This window comes from Calliphora vicina, chromosome 2 (assembly GCF_958450345.1).
Source record: "Calliphora vicina chromosome 2, idCalVici1.1, whole genome shotgun sequence".
NCBI classification, from domain to species: Eukaryota; Metazoa; Arthropoda; class Insecta; order Diptera; family Calliphoridae; genus Calliphora; species Calliphora vicina.
This window is the reverse complement of record NC_088781.1, coordinates 69,247,290-69,269,915: the sequence shown is the minus strand read 5'-3', so window position 1 is coordinate 69,269,915 and position 22,626 is coordinate 69,247,290. Positions and strand designations below refer to the sequence as shown.

At 30.5% G+C, this 22,626-nt stretch overlaps 1 protein-coding gene across 1 annotated transcript in view; it reads right to left on the bottom strand.

Moving 5' to 3' along the window:
* Positions 1 to 8,696: 8,696 nt before the first annotated feature.
* The window catches only part of LOC135950199 (short-chain dehydrogenase/reductase family 16C member 6), a 29,801-nt gene continuing 15,871 nt past the window's right edge, over positions 8,697 to 22,626 (bottom strand). Inside the window, exons 3-4 of the mRNA XM_065499730.1 lie at positions 9,019 to 9,619; positions 8,697 to 8,934 (exon numbers count right to left, since the gene is read on the bottom strand). Coding sequence (XP_065355802.1) covers positions 8,832 to 8,934; positions 9,019 to 9,619 — 704 coding nt within the window. The 3' untranslated portion in view covers positions 8,697 to 8,831. The remainder of the gene's footprint in view (positions 8,935 to 9,018; positions 9,620 to 22,626) is intronic.

Here is a 22,626-nt window from a genome sequence, read left to right as displayed (position 1 = left end):
TATAAATTAAGTTAAGTTAAGCCTTTTTTAATAAATGAATTCATGGCATCATCTATAAAAATTTGACGGTCACACTGTGTATCGTTATGAATTTATAACAAAAACAATTTTATCTTAAGTGTCGCTTAAGCTAAAATTTCTTAATAAAAAAACTGAAAAAAAACTTGTGCTTAATAGTTCATTTCAATGACCGCTCATTTTAGTTCATAGTTCAAAAATTAACTAGGTAGCTCTTCTAGTTCAATCGCTCTTTGAATTTTGAACTACATATTTGTAAACACAGAAACGAGTGATATATTTCTAATATAAAATTTGTCTCTCTGTTCTGAACTAAAACAACAGATATGATACTGGAGCCATAATGCTCCTCGGGTTTTTAGTTTGCTGTCAGTTGCCGTATAATTCTGAGAACAGATTCTATCCATTGTGACCCTTATTTTTTCGGCATTATGTCAAAATTCGTATAAAAAGAAGTAGGAAAAACAACAAAAACACGCATTTAGCTAAGAGAGCACATTTGAAACATTTTAGTTCATAGTTCAATACTTAACTAAGTGACCAAACGATTTGAACTAGTTCATTTAGTTCAAATAATGGAATCGTTCAATAATGAATTCGTTCATGAACTACCCAAGTCTAATAATTGATAAACTATAACATTATTTTAATATGTCTAAAGGTATTTATAGACGGCAATACTGAGTCTTAACACTTTTTAAATTTAAAATATTATTGAAATCATTCGGTATGTCAAAAAATCGTTTCGAAAAAACATTTACCCCCATTAAAACGAAGTCTGGTTAGGTGCTAACTAATAGTTATAGTCATAGAGAATAGACAGTTTATACCTAAAATGTAAAGATCACATGGTTTCTTATGCCGATTAACAATAAAGGCCTAGTTAGTTTGTACGTTCCGTTCCGAATCAGCTGTTTTGTTTTTAGCATAGGGAAAGTTGTGTATGTCGTTAGTTTTTCTGTAACGTTGCCGTTCTGTTGCGGATCAATCTGTTGAAAACTGAATTGTGTCCGCAACGTTAAGTGACAGCTAAAACAGCTGATATCATATATACACAAAAATGCCACCAATATGAAAGCAGTGGTGCCAACATTTTTGAAAGGGAAATATTTATTATTAACAAAAGAATAAAAAATATATTTTAAAAAAAACCTGGAAATTTAATAAAATAAATATAAATTTCTTTTAATGTATGTACTATGTATGTAAAAAAATAGTTTAAATTAAATCATTAACAAAAAATATATGTATGTATTTATAAAAATGTTCACAATAATATGTTGAAGGTCTAAATATAAAAAACACTAAAAATAGTAACAAAATCACCAAGATGGTTTTTTGGTTATTATTTTAAAAACAGCTGATACGATCTTACGGAAAAACTAACTACAATATAACAGCATTCAGAACGGCACAGAACAGAAACGTTACAGAACGCAAAGACTAATGGAGCCTTAAGAATATGCCAGAGTTGGGAAACTTTAACCTCCCCTCAAATGAAACTTTCAAAACGCCGATACACGTGTCTTTTTTTGTCTACTATATTTTGTCTACAAAAACTCGATTTTCGATTTTTGCAATTTCCTCGAAAATACGAACAACTGACAAAAAAATTTACAGAAATCGGCCCAGCCCTTCTCATTTTATGAATTACTATACATTTTTTACACCATTTTTATATATACGTATAGACAAGGTCTATTAATAAGGTCTGTGCAACGATTAAATTGTATTATTATACTTCAGTTTTTGACAAATATTAATACTCAGCATTGCAGTCTATAAATACCTTAAGAAAGATGAAGTCTCAAGAGCTTGAGTAGTGAATCGAAAATTAAATTGCAGAAAATTATATCTCAACCGACACAATTTTTTTTCCAGTAGTTCATAGAATTAAAGTAATTGACTATTAGCCAATTGGAACACAGGTTGGGTGACGTCAGATTTCCAACATGCGCAGAATGTTTTAATTCGTGCGAGTGATGGCGCACATTGGTTGAAGTTCATAGAACGAGCGGCTAAAAATAGAAGAAGTTGTCGAAGGCACATAGGCATTTTTTAAAAGACTGTGTTTAAATTACTTATTCGTGTTTTTTCTATGAGAGATGGGCGTAAATAATTTTTTAACATCATTAGTTGTGTTCGCGTACTTGATAATTTGTAATAATTTGTACAAATTCGTTCGTTTACTTTTAAAAACTTGTAACGAGAGAGCAAGAGAGTGTTAAAACTGACAGTTCGTAGATAGAGAACATGATATTTTTTACTGGACATTTTTTGTCCAGTAAAAAATATCAACATAAAAAACGTTTAAAACATATGGTTGCAAATGCAAACTAAAAAGATGAAAATTAATACAATTTACAAGTTTTGCAAAGAAAAGAAGTAAAATAGCCCAAAACAAACGTTTTAAATTAATTTATAATAAAATACAACTTATTTTTACAAATTGTTGTTCGCGTACTTTTTTTGTTACTTTTCAGATTGAGAGTAATTTATTTTTACTCTCTAAAATAATGTTACTGGATATTTTTTACTGGAAAGTACGCGAACACACCTATTATCGTAATCCAATTTTTTGATTTGCAGCATTGATCGAAATCTATTTATAAATGGGTCTGAAGACAATAAAAGATTATGCATTGCGTCTTCATTAGTTGCTACACGTCCAATTCTTCGCGAATAATGTAATCTATAGGCTCTATAGTCTTTATTCCTCGCTTCCTGAGCTTTCTCGGACACAATACCTGATACAAATAATCAATTAATGTGTAAAAAATAAAAATGAAGTCATTGAATAAGGGCCTTTAGTAGGAGCAGCTGAATTTTTTTTAGCTATTAGCTGAGACTTCAAGCTATAATTTTACATCTTTCGTTAAACAGCGCTCGACAGCGCTGAAAAGAAGCAGTCCACTGAAGTTGATGAACATTGAAATTTTGATGTTGTTTATATTTTGTTCCACGAAATTTTTTATATGGCACTTTTTTCAACTTTTTTTAATGCAAATCTCATCTATGAAAGTTGGCATTTACGAAAATATACAACGAATTCAAATGATAAGTTTACTGTGATTGTACCAAAAGATTGAATATACAGTAAATTTGAATGCCATTATAAACAAGCTAACATATATGTATGAACTTCGAGCGTGTCTGTCCAAACAAATAATAAATATATCAGCCTAATATTACGGAATCATAATATTCCGATGTCTGACAACAAAATACCAATAAATTATCCAAATCGGCGAACATGAAAAAAAATGTTATATACATATATGTAACTAGCTGAACCCGGTCCGCGTTGCTGGCCTTTAGAAAACATCTGTTTTATTTTGCATCTCGATCTCGATTTTAATATACAATGTCGGAAAAAGTCGGTAATCCAACCTTCAATGTTAATACATGTAGTGGCATTTCGGCTGGTTCCAATGAATTCAAAAATTCAGTAGGACAATTGACGACTTGTTCTTCGTTCATTACTGTGCCAATCTATTTGTATTTTATTGTTTCGCCAGACACTTTCAATTGTATTTGGTCATCGAGCTTGTTAACATCATAATTTTTTGATTAAAAGTAGATTTCATATGGAAATTTCTTATTCATGCACCTAATATGCAAGAGTAAACAAAATTGTTTATCACAGACCGAAAATCAAAAATCTGACCTTACACTGTTACCCAAAATGCTTTTCTGAAGAGTCCGTGAAAATTTCATCAAAATCGGTCCAGCCATTTTTGAGTCCATACGGAACATACATACACACATCCATTTTTATGAAATATAGGGCAGTAGCGGTATAATGTAAAAATTGGATTTTTACACGCCCCCCCTCACACTGACCGAATACAATACATCTGACTATACAGTGTTACCCGCTGTACTATTCTGAAGATTCCCTGAAAATTTCATCAAAATCGATCCAGCCGTTTTTGAGTTCATTCGGAACATACATACATACCCACATACAAACATCCATTTATATACATATACATATATAGAAGAATATAGGGCATTAGCGGTATAATGTAAAAATTGGATTTTTACATTATACCGCTAAAAATCTGACTATACAGTGTTGCCCGCTGGGCTATTCTGAAAATTCCCTGAAAATTTCATCAAAATCGGTCCAGCGGTTTTATATATATAGATGTCATTAGCGGTATAATGTAAAAATTTGATTTTGCCACACCCCTCCGCCCACAGACCGAAAATCAAAAATCTGATTTTCTGAATCTGAAGATTCCCTGAAAATTTTATTAAAATCGGTCCAACCGTTTTTGAGTTCATTCGGAACATACATCCATTTTTATATATTTAGATGAACAATGTTTGCATGAGAAAATTCGAAAATCTTCTTTACGAAATCACCGAATGGACCTAATGTAGTATTTTAGGTGTCCAAAACCATATTCAGCAAATTTCCTTTCCAATGATAATCGGTTTGATGGTCTCAGGTAGAAACATTTTTTGTATTTTATATATATAGATTTAGACTTGCCACCTTTTGAAATTTCCAAAACGAGACACCGCTAAATGGTCCGAGAAAAACTCAAACATTCGTTTTTATACTATTTTATTTTTTAAAATCAACTAACACATTAATAAAATAGGAATATTTGTTTGTGACTTATAGCAGAATAAAACACTGCTGAAAGGACAAATATGCTATTTTGAAATTTCATATGGAATATCTGGTGAACTATAACTGTGAAAGCCGTAAAACTTCGCAAAATTGACTTCGGTATCATTGTGCTCATCTTGGCTAAAAATGGACGTGACTTATAGACCCCTTTGCGCGAAATTATTGTATGTTATAAAAACCAAATTTTACAGGAGAGCGTTATTATTATTAAATTTCTTTGCATTGCACTATAGGTTAAACGACTACCAAAGCTGTGCTAAAGTCCAATTTTTCAAATGCAAATATTGCACTTTTTTAATGTCATTTTGTAACCAATACTCCAAATTAACTAAGTCAGCTTTTTGTTTTTGGTAAATATTAAATTCCGTTTGACAAAATTTCAGTCAAAGACATTGCATTGTAATCACTTAATAAATTTTGTTGAAAAGCCTGTATTGCTTTCAAACTTTCAATTGCATATATAAATAATTTCGCGAGTTATAAAGAAGAAACTGAAAATGGGGAACAATAAATTAAGTAAGTGAGTAAGGTTTTTTGTTAAAAAATGTGATAAAAATGTTTAACTTGCTTGAAATAAAGCCACTTTTTTAACATAACCTTAAAAGTGCTTCGACTGTTTTCAAAATGTAACTTCGTGGAAGCTTTTAAAATTTCGGCAAAGTTCGGCAGATTAAATGCAAACAGAAATGAATATATTGAAATGTTATGAACCAATTTTCATTTACATTCAATAGCCATTTTTAGCCGTTTTCGAATAATACTATATTTTTTAGGTTATTGTTTGAAATTTGGCTTAACGAAAATTCAAAAAAAGGTAAGTTTTATATCGTTTTCAAACATGTAGTGGACAAAATTGAAGTTAGCATATTTTCACATGAAGTGGAGAAGCATATAACGCAAACAATGCATTTTTTATATCCTACACCACCATAGTGGTGAGGGTATTACGCGTTTGTGCAGATGTTTGTAATGTCCAAGAATATTAGTCTAAGACCCACCTTAATATGGTACATATAATTTTTTCGGCCCAAGGACGAAGCCTATTGAAACTGTCTGAAATCGGTCCATTATATCACCTAGCCCCCATACAAATGTCCTCCCGTAATTGGACTTTATCGGTCATAAATGTTTAATTTATTTAGGTATCTACACAAATTTGCAAATAAGTTTTATATATACGGAATTCATTTCACCTAATTTTATGGTGACGTGCATAAATCTCTTAAAATTGTTGGTATACACATAAAATTCAACTCTCATAAAGAAATTAATCAAACGACCTAATTTCATGACGATCGGCCCATAATTGGTCATAGCTCCCATATAACCCACTTCCGAAAATCACTCACGAATATAAATTATTGAAATTTTAAAAGAAAAATTATAAAAGCAATGAGACTCTTACCAAAGTTTCGTTGCAATCTATTTTACTGTATATTGCTGAAAGATGCAAAAAGACGCTGTAATGGAAGCGAAGAAGACAGATTTTTTAAGCTCCGATTTAATATTAATATTAAGATGTACCTCGGATCCATTAATTTCCCCATCATTTTTATATAGGCGCTTACAAAAGCGGAAAAGTTCCACACTTCCACCTGAAGTAATTCACTATACCCACCAAGACGATGAAATTAATGAAAGTTAAGAGGACCTTTTTGATTTAAATTTACAAAATGAATTATGAAATGAATGAATGAATTACTAAAAGTTTAAGTATAATTAAAATAAATTAATGTATTAAGTATGTATTAATGATTGCAAAAGGGTTAATTTTTGGTCGTTAGTGGGTTAAATTCCATTTTTTTTAATAGAATTGTTCTTAATTGTGAAATTCTTTAAGGTTCTGGTTTGAATACCATGATTTAGTAGTAGTTATTAATTTCGCACAGAAAAAGTTGTCATTTAACCTATAGTGCATTGGCTGGTAAATTCGATACAACAACCGATTTAGTAAATTAAATTTCATATACGATAAAATTATCTTAGTAATATTTCCATAAATAAAGCGAATTTCGTTCTATTTTACTATGTAAAAATTTAACATTCGATAATTTCTCGCAAAGGGGTCGATATACAAAGTAGTTATTTTCGAATATTTGGAGAACTATCACTGTGAAAGTCTTCGAACTTTATACGAGCCAATTTCTTAGCTGACCAAAATTGGGACTGATCGGAATAGGGGGTGTGGCACCTTCCATAGAGAGTAAATAGTTATTTTCGAATATCTGGAGATATTCGAATTTTGCTCTAATATCACCCTTACTATTTATAGTTTGGTTGAAAATGGCATTGTGTTATTGGGCGTGGCACCTCTCATACAATGTAAACTTTTTAATTTCGAATATCTAAAGAACTATAATCGTAAAATTATTTAAACTTTTTATGAATGAATTTGGCTGAAAATGGGCGGGATTGGATTTTTCGAAAGTAAATAGTTATTTTCAAATATCTAGAGTACTATAATTGTGAAATTCTTCAAACTTTATATGAATCAATTTCATATCACGGCATGAAGTATAACAAAATATGGGAAGGATCGGAACAGGGGGTGAGTCACCTACCACACAAAGTAAAATAAATATCGTCAGAACTATAATTGCAATATTCTTCAAAATTTGTCCGAATAATTCTCTTATCATTTCACATAGTTTGGCTGAAAATGATCGGGATTGGATTAGTGGACGTGGCACCTCCCATACAAAGTATATAGTTAATTTCGAATATCTGGAGAACTATAATTGTAATGTATGAATCAAATTCTTATCACTGTACGGAGTTTAGCTAAAAATGGTCTAGATCTTAACAGTGGGTCTGGTACTTTCCATACAAAGTACATATAATTAAGATTGCGAGATTCTCAAACTTTGTCTGAAAATTTATTTTTTATAATTTTTCCTAATTTGTTTCAAAATGAGCAGGTTAATATTAGTGTAACCTTCTTAATTTTAAATTTATATTTTTAATCACTTTCATCAGCTTTTATTAAAGCTTTATTTGAAGTAATAAATTCAACAAACTCAGCACATCTTAAGCTGAAATTGAAGTGGACCTAGAGCGAGTATGGTGCCATTTATTTTTCATGAACGTTAAAAAATGTTTACAGTTCAAAAAATTTTTGATATATAATTGAATGAGATTTTTCGGACTCATGGAAGTTAATGCATTAAGTGAGAAAATACTATATTTCAGAAAATAATGCATCCTTGATATACAGTGAATGTCACTTAAAATCGTACACCATCGTAGTCAAATTTTATTCATTAGTTTTAGAAAGTTGACGTTTTGGAAATATTTTAAAATGCTATTTTTATATTGTGTGTGCTATTACCTATCAGAAAATTGGGTATAATTTTAATTGCCCTTATCCACAAATAAAAAAATTGGGTAAGACTGTCAGTGCCCAGAATATCAACGCTTCATTTAAAATCGTAAAGGCACTAAAAAATAGCAAATGATACCCTACAAAGTATTAGGATTATTTAATATTAAAATTTTTTTTAATTTTTAAAGATTTAATTATAATTTAATATAATTGTAAGAATTTAAGTGAAATATGAATTTTGTGATGTTCTTTAATTTTCATCAATATTTTTTAACGAATTGAGGTTTTGTTAACTTTTTTGTTGAAATACATATTTTTTGTTCCAATTAATAAAATGATTTTTAATGTTTTATATAATCACCTATTATTGCCTGTATAATTTCATAATATTTAAAAAAAAAATATGTTGTACGATTTTGAGTGACACTCACTGTAGGTATTTCCAATTTTTTTATATTTTTTGTGGTAATTAAGGAAAAAGTTAGGTTTTTTCTCAAAACGGGGCAAATGGCGTCCCGTTCAGAGTATCGCCGGGACACGGGACGTTCGCCTCTAAAACTGGTCTGTCCCTACGAAAACTGGACGGTTGGCAAGTCTAATGTAATTTGAATGGTATTTTTCGAAAAAGATCAATATTTTCTCACAAAAAAAAGTTGTAAGACAATAAACAAACTTGATAACTTTTAAAATGGAATAGTAAAATATGGCAGATCAGTTTTTAGAATAATTTCCAATTTTTGCATCGAAATAATTTATTAAATATGTAATCATAAAAAATAAATTTATGTTAAATATAGTACCTATATAAGTAATTAAAAGCTAGAAATATTTTCAATTAGTTAGCTTTTAGCCAGCAGCTACACGACCACGACCCTGAAACATCATCATCGATTCGGGTCCACGTATAACCCGAGACATCAGTTCCCAACACATTTTTGCCGGTAATAGACTAAAATGAAATTTCAATGGAAAGTATGTAGACAGAATTACCATTTTTTTTGTTCAAAAAAAAAATATGTAAAATAATAATTACCATTTCAGAGGTGTAAATGTACGTATTGAATTTGGCAATACACACCACGTTTCGTTCTTACGGACGGCTGACGTTATTTGATCAGCCACATATTGGGGCTCCAGCATGGGAAACATACGTGGTTGCACACCCGAAAACATACCTGTATTTATGTAATACGGACATATCAATGTCATATGGATACTGTCGTAACCATGGGTCTTGAGATCAGTCAGAAGACTCTCGTGAAAACCAATGCAGGCATATTTTGTTGCACTATAATCAGAGCAGCCATAGGTGCCCAACATTCCGGTCACCGAGCCAACGGTAACAATGTGGCCACGATTGTGTTGCATCATGTGTGGCAGGAATGCCTTAACAGTCCAATAGTGTGATATAATATTTATGTTGTATGTACTTTGAATGACACGATCTGGAAGATCCCAAAATGGCTTACAACACACAATACCGGCGTTATTGACCAGAATGTCGACGTGGCCTACTTCGTTGACTGTTTGAGCTGCCCTCTCGTATACTTCGTCACGATTTGAAATGTCAACAACATAGCCCTTGCAATTGTGATGACCATTCTGGGCCAACAGATTGATGGTTGTTTTTATAGCTGAAAAATAGATAAATTACCAATCAGTATCAATTTGTTTATGTGTTAAGCAATAACTGTAAACTAACTGTAAAATGAAAAACAAATAAATAAATAAATAAACTACCTAGGTGATAATTATGTTTACCGTTTCGGTATAACGAATATGTATATGTACATTAGAGTGCTCCAAGATTGTATGGACGAAAAAAACTTTCTAGGTACAGGCCGTCCCCCCCTCTAGAATTGTTCTATGTATTGTAGAAACACGTTGTGTAAAATATTAGGATGATAGGATAACGTTAACTGGTGGCGCAACGACGCTGAAGTTTTGAGGTGCATTTACAAGGGGAAAAATGCTATTTTTCAGTTTTTGTAAAAATTTTGCCATTAAATAATGACTTTTACAAGTTAATTTAAAAGAATCGAAATGTGTACGTAATTGTCGTTATAATAAGATATAAAAGACAAAAATTGGTGAAAAAATGTTAAAGTTATTAAAAAATCGCCAGGCCATTACCGTCTCTCAGGCCACTAGAACAAGAAATTTATGAACGAAATTAACATATTTTGAGAAAAATTAAAATAAAAGCTTATTTTTACTTAAAATATATCCATATTTACTTGTATATGAGTTTTTGTCCTCGTAGGATACCGTTAACCTATTCGCAGGTATGACCAAAAAAATTAAATTTTTTTAACGGCAGTTTCAAAACTCCAATTTCAAATTTTTAAAAATTTTGTTTAACAAATTTCAGAATTTTTTGATCATCACATGGGGATTTATTGACAACATAATAGGGAATAAAAATGTGAAAAAAGTATGTTAATACCTCCTATAGTTTTTCCGTACCTGCGATATAAATTTTGCGATTTTCGAGAAAAACTAATTTTTTGGCCATATTTTGGGGAATGACCAGAATTTCATTACTGTAATGATTTTTAAGTAAAAGCTATTCAGAATAATATAGTCCAGGTAATTTTAAATATAGTCTGAAAGTTTTACTAAAATCGGAAAACTTTAACCCTTAAATCGTGAAGGTCAAAGGTCAATTTTTTCAATATTTGGAATTTCTCATGGAAAGATAGCGAAATATTATATATTTTTGGGCCGATTTTGATGAAACTTAAGAAAAGTATAAAATGAAGTCTAGTATTCACAATAAGAGTACAAAAATGGAAATTAACCCTTAATAGCAGTGTGTTTCTACAATACATAGAACAATTCTAGAGGGGGGGACGGTCAAAATTCGCAATTTTATTTTTTTGGAGCACTCTAATGTACATACATATGTATATTAGGGTGGTTCCAAAAAACAAAAATGCCATTTTAATTAATTTTAAAATATCACTTCTTAAAATTTATAAGACTTTGAACGGCATATCAAATGGCATCCGATCATATCAAGATTTTTTGGATTCCCACAGGTCTAGTGCGAATTTTAGCTGTTACGTTTTTACCTTTTAACAATTAAGAGAGCTATATTCGGCTGTGCCGAATCTTATATACCCTTCACCAAATTATACTAAATGCAAAATTTTAAATATTTTTAGGTAAACAAAATTTACTTTTTTTTCCAGTTGTTTTTTTAATTTTTTGGCAAACATTTTTTTCGAATAATAAATTTTTTAATTTTTTTTAAATTTAAAATATTTTTTTCCAATTTTAAAAAAAAATATTTTTGTTTTTTAATTTTTTTTGGTGAGAAAAAAAAAATTCGGGTTAAAAAATATTTTTTCCGATTTTCACCCATTATAGGTCCAACTTACTATGGTCATATATACGTCGTTGCAAAGGTCTTTGAAATATCTATCATTAGATCCATATTGTCTATATTAATGACTTAGTAATCCAGATGTAGGTCATATCTCAGCCATTTGTGGATCGATTTTGCTGATTTTAAATAGGAAACTTCTTGAAAGCATGTCTGACAGAATTATTAAAGATTTGGATCCCGAAGATATCTGGGGTCTTCAGAAAATTGATTTCAACAAACAGACGGACAGAGGCTTAATCGACTCCGCTATCTATAAGGATCCAGAATATATATACTTTATAGGGTCGGAAAATTGTATTGTGGAAATTACAAATGGAATGACAAACTTATATATACCCTTCTCACGAAGGTGAAGGGTATAAAAACGGTGGTTTATTTATTTTAAATAAACCGTATTCATTTAATTGCAAATAAAGGCGATCAGAAGTTTAAAAATTTGGAACAACTCTTTATGTGTTTAAATTTTTACAAAAATTTAAATAGTCACTCTCTTTTAATTCACACACACTTATCTTACAAACTTTATAATGTCCACTGGTAATACAGTTAATGTTAATTCTAATAGCTCCTATGATAAACTGACTACCTGTTACCCGCGTTACTGTTTATATACACGTGCCATCTTCTAGAAGTTTCATGAATTATTTAACAGATAAAACTAGAATGTTCTACTTTTAGAGCCTTCAGCAGCCTCAGTGTTAATGTTAGCAGCTTTAACAGTTAATGTTGCCAGCACAGTGGTGATAAGTAGAAGAATTTATCGGTTAAAACCGTTAAATTCAAATTGATAGTGCAATTTCGTTACAATATTTTTAAACAACTAAACAGGTATTGTGAATAGAAGTCACCAAATTAATAGAGTTGGGTTGTTCATGAACGAACTAGTTCAATTGAACAATTCAGTCATATGAACAATGTGAAGTTGTTCAATCATCTTGTTCTTTATTGTTGTTTTTATTCACTTTAATCCTTTTGGTCGTCTGACGTTACTGTAGATGTTCGAAACTAATGTATATTTTGATTTATGTTGTTTGAATTTTATATATGTATATAATTCCTTTTTCTTTTCATTATTATTAAAAAAATGTTATAATATGCCAAATTCTTTTTCCAAAATCAGAAATGACCCGTACGTTTTGTTCACTGTAAAAACATTAACCCATTAAAAACCAAGACCATTTAAAATGAAAAATTTTTAAATTCATTTATTTATTTAAACTAAAATACGGTCAAAGAACATAGAAAATTAAAAAAAAATTAAAAAAAATTTTAGGAAACGTGTTTTTGGGGCTGTACCTGAATGGGTACAATGGCGTAAAGTGTATGCTATTTTTATAATGTGTGAACATTTTTAAAACATTACTTTTTCAACACAACGCAATATCGCATTGTTCAGACAACCATCTTATTCTGTTATGACATTCACCCCATCGTAGGGGATTTTTTATCCTTTAAGGAAATTGGTTTCCAGGAGTAGTTGCGACACCAGAAGCCAGTGTAATTTGTATATGGGTCTCACCTTGTCAGTAGCATCTAAATTAGTGTTATCAGCCAAATTAACAAAACGTTTTATTTCATTGAATCTGTTCCGTGATATAATTTCGGAAATTTTGGAGTGCGAGTATCCTCGCGAGCACCCAATACATATCTTCTTTTCGCATAGAGCGAAATCCACTGTAAAGCAAAATACTCAAGAATATATTCAAATCTTCTGTGTTAAAGGATAAATTGTGTTTATTAGCTTGCGATGCATAAATGCAAGTCTGCTAAATGGTTAAACTAATAACCTTTTCCCATTCAAGTATGAAATAATATTGAACTCATTGTCCAAAAAAATAGTTTGAGACATTTGAACATCGCATGGTATTATTATCCAAATAGAATTTGTTTTGCTTGATCTTGAGGGCATTATTTTCTGTCAGAACATCTCAAGTGGAACATCATCGTCGCTATCACTGTCACAAAATACTTATATTTCACTTGGTACATGCGATCTCTAACAAAGTCGTCAGCAACACTTTCATCTTCATCCATATTACAATCCGGATCTGATAAAATAATAGCTATCAAAATTGTGGTGCTCATATTTTTCCAAAAAATCTAGTTTTTAAAACATTTGCATTAAAAACTTCACGTTTTGATGGTCTGAAATTCTATTTTAGCGTAAGAAAAATCTTAAAAAAAATAATACATATCAAGCCACTGTACCCAATTGGGTACACCGATTTTCCTAATCTCACAACTTTGCCCCAAAAAATTATTTTTCTTATACATTTTTATAAAATGTACACATAATCACTCTACTTCACAAAATTATAAAAAACTCTTCCTTTCGTAAAACTGTGTTTGCTCTCCGCAGCTCAATTGCTACTAACCTCGGTAATATTCCAAAAAATGATATAGCGTTATAAAAACAGGACAAAATATACCTAAGGGTATTATTTTTTTAAAATTTTTATGTGTGATGTTTAAAAGCACAGTGTGTTGAATGCAAAATCACAAAAAAAGTTATCAAATTTATCTTGTTAAAAAATTTATGAATATTTGAATATTACCTTTTTTCTGTACTCAAGCAGGTACAATGGCTGGGAATGGGTTAAGATAGCAATTGTTCTTTCACTTAGTGCAGTTAAATAAACACCACAGAATAGAAATGAACAACTGAACAAAAAGAACGAACTTGTTCATTTATTTGTTCTGAACAAAAACGACCAATCAGTAAAAAGAACGATTATGATTACACATTGTTTACCTCTCATAGCTCCTTCTATTTTACGTGTATGATTTGTTTCTATAAAATTTACAAAAGTTTTCTAGTAAAAGTTGAATATTGGCTGGAGCTTTGAAAAATGCTATTTTTAAATGAAGTAAACATTAATTTTGGCTGAGAATATCGACTAATGGTTTTTGTTCCATTAATCAGGAGAGCCCTAATGTACATATATAAATGTACATATGTATGTATTTAAAAATATTAATTTTGTTTTCAAAACCAATTATCAGTTGAAATTATATTTTAAATTTGTACAGATTTAGCACACCTGACCAAACTTTCGAAAATGTATGAATGTTTAATAAAAGCGAACAAACATTTGACCTATTCAATAACAAAAAACTATTACGAATTATCACAAATTGTTTATAAATTTTCCAGTTTTTCAATACAAATTTAAATTTTTTGTGTGAAAATTTGTAATAATTCGTAATAGTTTTTTGTTTATTGAACAGACCAATTTTCGTTAAATGATGTAGCTACAAGAACATTTTTGATTAGAACCTCGAAAAAATTTTTAGAACTTGTTCCAAAATCACTAGCTGTAGAAAGACACTTCCGATTCTTTGATAACAATAATAGAACTACACCATAATTGGATATGGTATTTCAGAAGTTTCTAATTGTATTTATTGTAGTTAAGCATGGAGGAGGAAGTGTAATGGTTTGGAGCTGCATATCAACGAAAGGGGTTCGAAGGCATTATGAACAAGGATGTTTATTGAACATTTTGAGAGATAATTTGAAACAATCTGCTGAAAAAATGGGAATTGCAAGAACTTTTGAATTGTATCAGGACAACGACCCTAAGCATAAAACAAGTGTGAATTACATAAGTTTTTTTTGTTTTTGTTTTTATTTATGTTGTTTGTTCAATATTCAGAATTCTGAAATACGATTTTTTTGATCTTTTAATATGTCTTATGAATAAGAAAAAAAATAATATCGGTTTTTTTATTATTTTCTATTAATTTTGTTGACTTTTAATAACTCGAATAAAAACAAGTAAGAGTGCTATATTCGGCTGTGCCGAATCTTATATACCCTTCACCAAATTATACTTCAAAATTTTAAATATTTTTAGGTAAACAAAATTTAATTTTTTTTAGTTGTTTTTTTTCATTTTTTGGAAAAAAATTTATTTTAAATTTTTTTTTTTTTAAATTAAATTTTTTTTTTTTAAATTTAAAATTTTTTTTTTAAATTTTAAAAATTTTTTTTTGGTTTTTTAAATTTTTTTTTTTTGAAAAAAAAAAAAATTCGGGTTAAAATTTTTTTTTCCCGATTTTGACCCATTGTAGGTTCAACTTAATATGGTCTTATATACGTCGTTGCAAATGTCTTTGAAATATCTATCATTAGATATCCATATTGTCTATATTAATGTCTTAGTAATCCAGATATAGGTAAAAAATTGGTCAAAAATCGAGGTTGTCTTGGTTTTTTCCTCATATCTCAGCCATTTGTGGACCGATTTTGCTGATTTTAAATAGCAAAATTCTCGAAAGAATGTCTGACAGAATTATTGAAGATTTGGATCCCGAAGATATCTGGGGTCTTCAGAAAACTGATTTCAACAGACAGACAGACAGACGGACAGACAGACAGACAGACAGACAGACAGACAGACAGACAGACAGACAGACAGACAGACAGACAGACAGACAGACAGACAGACAGACAGACAGACAGACAGACAGACAGACAGACAGACAGACAGACAGACAGACAGACAGACAGACAGACAGACAGACAGACAGACAGACAGACAGACAGACAGACAGACAGACAGACAGACAGACAGACAGACAGACAGACAGACAGACAGACAGACAGACAGACAGACAGACAGACAGACAGACAGACAGACAGACAGACAGACAGACAGACAGACAGACAGACAGACAGACAGACAGACAGACAGACAGACAGACAGACAGACAGACAGACAGACAGACAGACAGACAGACAGACAGACAGACAGACAGACAGACAGACAGACAGACGGACGGACATGGCTTAATCGACTCCGCTATCTATAAGGATCCAGAATATATATACTTTATAGGGTCGGAAATGAAAAATGTAGAAATTACAAACGGAATGACAAACTTATATATACCCTTCTCACGAAGCTGAAGGGTATAAAAACGAATATTAATGAGACTCAAGGCCTAATTAGTTTGTACGTTCCGTTCCGATTCAGCTGTTTTGTTTTTAGCATAGGGAAATTTGTGTATGTCGTTAGTTTTTCTGTAACGTTGCCGTTCTGTTGCGGATGAATCTGTTGAAAACTGAATTTTGTCCGCAACGTTAAGTGACTGCTAAAACAGTTGATATCATATACACACAAAAATGCTAACAATGTGAAAGCAATGGTGCCAACATTTTTGAAAGGAAAATATTTATTATTAACAAAAGAATAAAAAATATAACATGGAAATTTAATAAAATAAATATAAATTTCTTTTAATGTATGTACTATGTATGTAAAAAAATTAGTTTAAATTAAATCATTAACAAAAAATATATGTATGTATTTATAAAAATGTTCACAATAATATGTTGAAGGTCTAAATATAAAAAACACTAAAAATAGTAACAAAATCACCAAGATGGTTTTTTGGTTATTATTTTAAAAACAGCTGATACGATCTTACGGAAAATCTAACTACAATATAACAGCATTCAGAATGACACAGAACAGAAACGTTACAGAACGCAAAGACTAATGGAGCCTTCACTGTATATTTCAGAAATTTCCAATTATGGCTGACTTCATAAACGCAGCGCGCAGTTTGCAGAGCAACACTGCAATGCATAGTGTTCATTAAGGCGGACCTCATTTTCTTATTTTCGATTTTTCAAAAACAAAGGGCAGTTTTGTGTTAGGTTAGGATAAAAAAAATTTTGACAAAAGTTTGAGCTCGATCGGTTAAAAATTAGCGTGCCGCACGAGGGTTAAAGTTCGTGAGAACATTTACAAGGGGAAAAATTCAATTTTTTCAGTTTTTTTTTTTTAAGTTTTGCCATTAAATAATTACTTTTGCAATTTAATGTAAAAGAATCGAAAAGTGTACGTAATTGTCGTTGTAATGAGATATAAATGACAAAAATTGTTAAAAATTCCCCAGGCCATTAACGTGTGTATCTCAAGCCACTGGAACAAGAAATGTATGAACAAAATTAACATATTGTTACGAAATTGTACTTGAATTCAAATATAACGATTTTAACGGCTGATTTAAAAGTAGCCTAATGCTTTCAAATAACAATGCTGTAATAGCAAACTGTAACATATCTGTGGGCATTATTAACATTGAATAAAAGCTTTCAGTTGACCATTGATCGTAAGTTTGCAACGCTGTTTGCTGCGACCGTATATTCGAATATTCAGTTAAAGAACATTGTAGAAAGTTCACCACAGATGGCGTATGTATTAGAAAGCTCTAGACAGTTAAAGAGCAATCTAGAATGCAGATGGCAGTGTTATAAATAGTGGCAGAGGTTGCAGTCGTGAGTGAGTTTATCAGAGACGCTTTTCGAACAAACATCAACTGATTGCTGTGCTTTTCAAGTGAATTCGTGTACATTGTAAAGTGTGTCTGTATTTCTGCGAATTTATAAACGTGTATAAAAAAACATTGAGTGACTATTCAATTCTGTAATTGTTGTATATTTTAAATAAATAAAGAGTTGTTACAATTTTTAAACTACTAAACGGCTTTTATTTGCAATCAAAAGTATCCGGTTTATTTAAAGGAAATAAACAAACGTTTTGAAAAGGTTAAAACGTAACAATATTTTGAGAAATATTAAAATAAAAGCCAATTTTTATTTAAAATATATCCATATTTACTTGAATATGAGTTTTTGTCATCGTAGAATAACGTTAACCTATTTGCAGGTATGACCATTTTCAAAATTTTAAAAAGAAATAAATAAATTAAAATTGTCAATTGGCCAATTGTCACAAAACTTATTTATGACCATGAACAATATTTCGACGTCAACATTTCAAAGAGATTTCCAATTTGATCAAATTATCTACAAACTTGCGTCCTATAGCTCGTTTCTGTATTTCTGGCATCGGAAAATTTCTCACATGAAGAGTGAAACAAAAAATCCATTGTTTCTGGATGTGCGAGAAGAAAGATAGTCAGTTAGTTGGTAAAGAAGTATTACTATTGAAATAACCGAATTTTTTTAACTCAACTCAAGCCACAGCAGAAAAATTTTGTTATTAAGAATAAATCAAATTTAAAGTTTATGCTCTTAAACGAATTATTAAGATGCCTAACATTACATCTTTTAGGGATATTCAATGATCATTATTCATATTTAGAGAAAATATTAACAATAATATTGGTTCAAATTTGTTTATCTACAATCAGATTTGAAAAATGTCCCTAAGTCCCGGTCCACACTGTGGAACATTTGCTGCAAAACATTTGAGTTTGTTTATGAAAGGGGAAATAGGAATGAAAAAGGGAACTTTGTTTCATGTACATGAAGTTTTTGTTGAGTATGTCATCCACATTTATTCGTTCGTATTCGTACTGTACAGAAATGTCAAAAACTGAAAAGCAAAAACTTCACTGTGTGGACACGAATGCAGTTTCAAAAGAGAATTTAAAAATGTTTTGCAGCAAATGTTTCACAGTGTGGACCGGGACTAACTACGCATGTTTTGTAGATTTAACATGGTCGAAATTTTTTTTTTTTTCATTTATCATTTATTTATTGTATCTTCATTATTTAATGAACTAACAATAAGTGGTTCAAATCTTATATCTAATAATTATTATTTAATTAGTCCAGCCAGTGCCGGACGAAAAAATTTTGTATTCATGGTCGTTTTGGTTAAATTGGCATTCTTCCTTCTAGATTAGGTCTGCTGTGTCCCTCTTTCTTAATCGATTGTGGCCACGGTTATCTAATATGTTGCGGGCCAGCGGGTTTGGGTGAACTTTAAGTTTTTTTTAAATATTTTTGTACATTTTTCGAGTTTTCAGTTTTTACAATGGGCACGTTTAGATCTTTGTGTATATTCGCGTTTTTGATATACCAGGGGACAACTGTAATCATTCTTAGAAACTTGTTTTGGCGTCTTTGGATCTTTTCTACATTTGACGCTGAGGCTGTGCCCCATAACTGTATGCCATAACACCATATCGGTTTTATGATCATGTTATAAAGTAGAAGTTTACAATCTAAACTAAATTCTTAAGTTTTTTAATTAAACAATGAATTTATTGATTTCATACTGATTAAAACTACGACTGTGACAATACCGATCAAATGCCACTATTAAATCAGAAACCCTTATAAAGGCTGGACCAACAAACAAATACACTGATTTCATACTTCTTTTAAAACCCTGGTAAAATTATAAGTCAATTTATTCGAAAATTTTGTTCGGGTTTTTTTTGGTTTAATTTAGTGTTAAAACGATTTTTTAATTTCCTCCCGGGAAAGAAAAAAGTCCGGGAAAGTAGGAACTCTAATGTGTATATATAATTATTTTATTCAAACTCTGTGCTACTTACATTTTCGGCTGATTTGGGTTCCATATTTATACATACATACGTAAATAAAAATATCTTTGTATATTTTTTAAAATTTAATTTTTCTCACACCAATTTCAAATGTGAGTTGTTTTGACAGTTCTTGTGAGAAACTTTTCGCAAAATATTGTTACAGAAACACTTTTTCTCACATCCTTCCAATAATCGCTGGAAAATTATTTAAATGACAGATAATTCTCGCATACTCAAGATATATACTACCAGCCGTATTTATAACCAAAATTTAGCATGGATTTAACATACGATTTATTTATTTCTTATCCACTCGCTAAAAGCATGTTAACGAACGATCAAAGGCTAGTTATTAAATAACAGCTGTTTTGTGTCAAAGTAAATTTGTAAATAGACATTGTAAAAGTTTTGTGTGGGAAAAAATTTAAATAAACTATTTAAAAATGATGCAAACTCTTGAACAATTGACAATTGAGAGTTCTTAAGAGGTTGAACCCAACGTCGGTCAAAAAAAATTGACAAATAGAGAAAAACTTCATATTTCGAATATACCAACAAAGAGTTTAGTAAAAAGTACAGATTTACGAAAGAAAACACCAAAATGTTAACCTCAAAGGAAGGGGAACAAGGAATGGAGGAAAAATCCCGCCATTTCTGCAAGTTTTAGCAGCATTTAGGTGTTGGGGCCATAACAAGGCTCAGGAAGATTGTGGAGAGTTTCATGGGTTTAGCCAACCCACTATGAATAAAATTTGTCAGAATGTTGTAAAGGCTTTTGTGAAAAGGTCCAGTACATACATTAAAATGGCTTCAGCTGCCGCGGATCAAGTTTTAGTCATGGAAAAATTCCAAAAAATTGCTGGATTCAAAAACGTAATAGGAGCAATCGATTGCACCCATATCCACATCCAAGCTGTAGGATTCGATGATGCGCAACTATTTGTGAACCGGAAAGGATATTTTTCATTTAACGTGCATAAGATGTATTGAAAACTATAATATAATATTGTTTTAAATTCCAACATAACTAGATGCAACTCTAAAAATTACAGATCTCGTTGCTTGCTGGAGAGGAAGTACCCATGATTCGAGAATATTTAATGAAAACAAAATTAAGGAAAAATTTGAAAATTGCAATTTTATAGGTCGATTGCTTGGGGATGGCGGGTATAAGTGTACAAACTACTTATATACCCCAGTACAAAATCCTAGAGATATGAAAATACTATTTGGTGTATGGAAAAGCCGATTTCGTATTCTATTGGAAAAAATGCGACTTTCTAGAAAGAATGCCAAGATTTTAATAGTAGCTTTAGCAGTTCTACACAATTTATCTGTGATATTTCTGATGAACATTTCGACGGTTTAATTCCCGAAAGTAATGCATCCGAAACTTTGGAATATAATTTACCAGATGAAAATATTCATCGTGCACTATATATTCAACAAAATTTTTAAAATATATGTACCTGCAGAATTTCACAAAATAAAAATATGTTTCGCGTTCTTTACGACTGATTTAAAAAATATGAACAAATAATTATAATTTAAACAAAATTAATTTTTATTTAATTTTTTTAAAGAAAACAATCCATTTTTAATTTCATTAATAAAAAAAATATAAATTAACAAACAAAATTTTTATAAATACAGATAAAACTGTATGCTTTGGATTTTTGTTGTACTATGTAAACAAAATACTTAAAGTTGACTAGCTAGTAAATTAAAATACACTTGTTATAAATCCAAAAGGATAGATCTCAAATGAATCTTTCAAAAAATATAAATAGCTTATTTAATTAAAATAACCACTTTTCTTCAAATTTTCTATTTTTCCATTTTTAGTTGATGTTCTTCTTTCATTTGTGAGATATTTAGCTCCAAAACCTTTTTTTTCTTCAAATTCTTCTTTTGCATATTTCATTTCCAAATCCTTTTGTTTTACACTGATATCCAAAAATTCTATTCTTTTTGAATTTTCGAAATTTTAATGGGAACACTGGTTGCTGGATTTTCATTGGTTGATTTGTTCAATGAATTTCTCATTTTTGAACAGTCAGATATATTTCGTATGGGAGATACAATTTCTACACAATTGCTGTCATACATATTAGAATCTATTTCGAAATGGCTAGGCAATCTGGTGACCAACTGTTCCTCAATATCATTAAGTGGTTCAGGTGGTGGACCACCACCAGTCTGCTTCATTTGTTTTTTATAAGCTGAATTTTTGGACTTGGCAGTTGACTTCGTTTTGCGCCACTGATTTTGTATTTGCTCCAAACTTCTGTTAGTTTTGGATACTCTGTTGAATAGGTCGAGTATTGTGTTCCAAGCTTCTTTTTTCGTCCTATTTGTGTTTGTATCGATTTTGGCGTTTTCGATAATATCTAGTTTATTCAAAACTAGATTTGAAAGTATGTCCTGAAAACAAATACGTTTTGATAGAACCTTTAATAGAAAATTACAATATACTTACTTTTTAATCCTGACCCCAATTTGCGGATCTTTTTACAATAGTAGTTCTTGAAACTTTTAAAAATTTGTGGGAAAAGAGTTTAATAGAAATGTCAAGAAAGGCATCAGAGTGGATTTTTTTAAGTTTTTTTAAATAGTTGGCAATACATCACACTTTTCAGAGTTGTTTTTCATATAAATTATTGACACACAAAAGTACATTATAAATAAACTCTTTGCTAACTGTATTCTAAGCTTAATCGGTCTGCTAGTTAGCAGAACGTTGTGTGCGATGTATACACAGTGGCTAATTTGTCGTTATATATACGGCCGTACGTTTATATGCTCGACTTATTCGCAAATAAATATATTGAAAGTAGAAAAATTAGCCGTATAAACAGTGAATTAATTTTTTATTTGCAAATAGCTAACTCACGAAAACAATTCCTGATTAACGACACTATTTGACATATTTTTAAA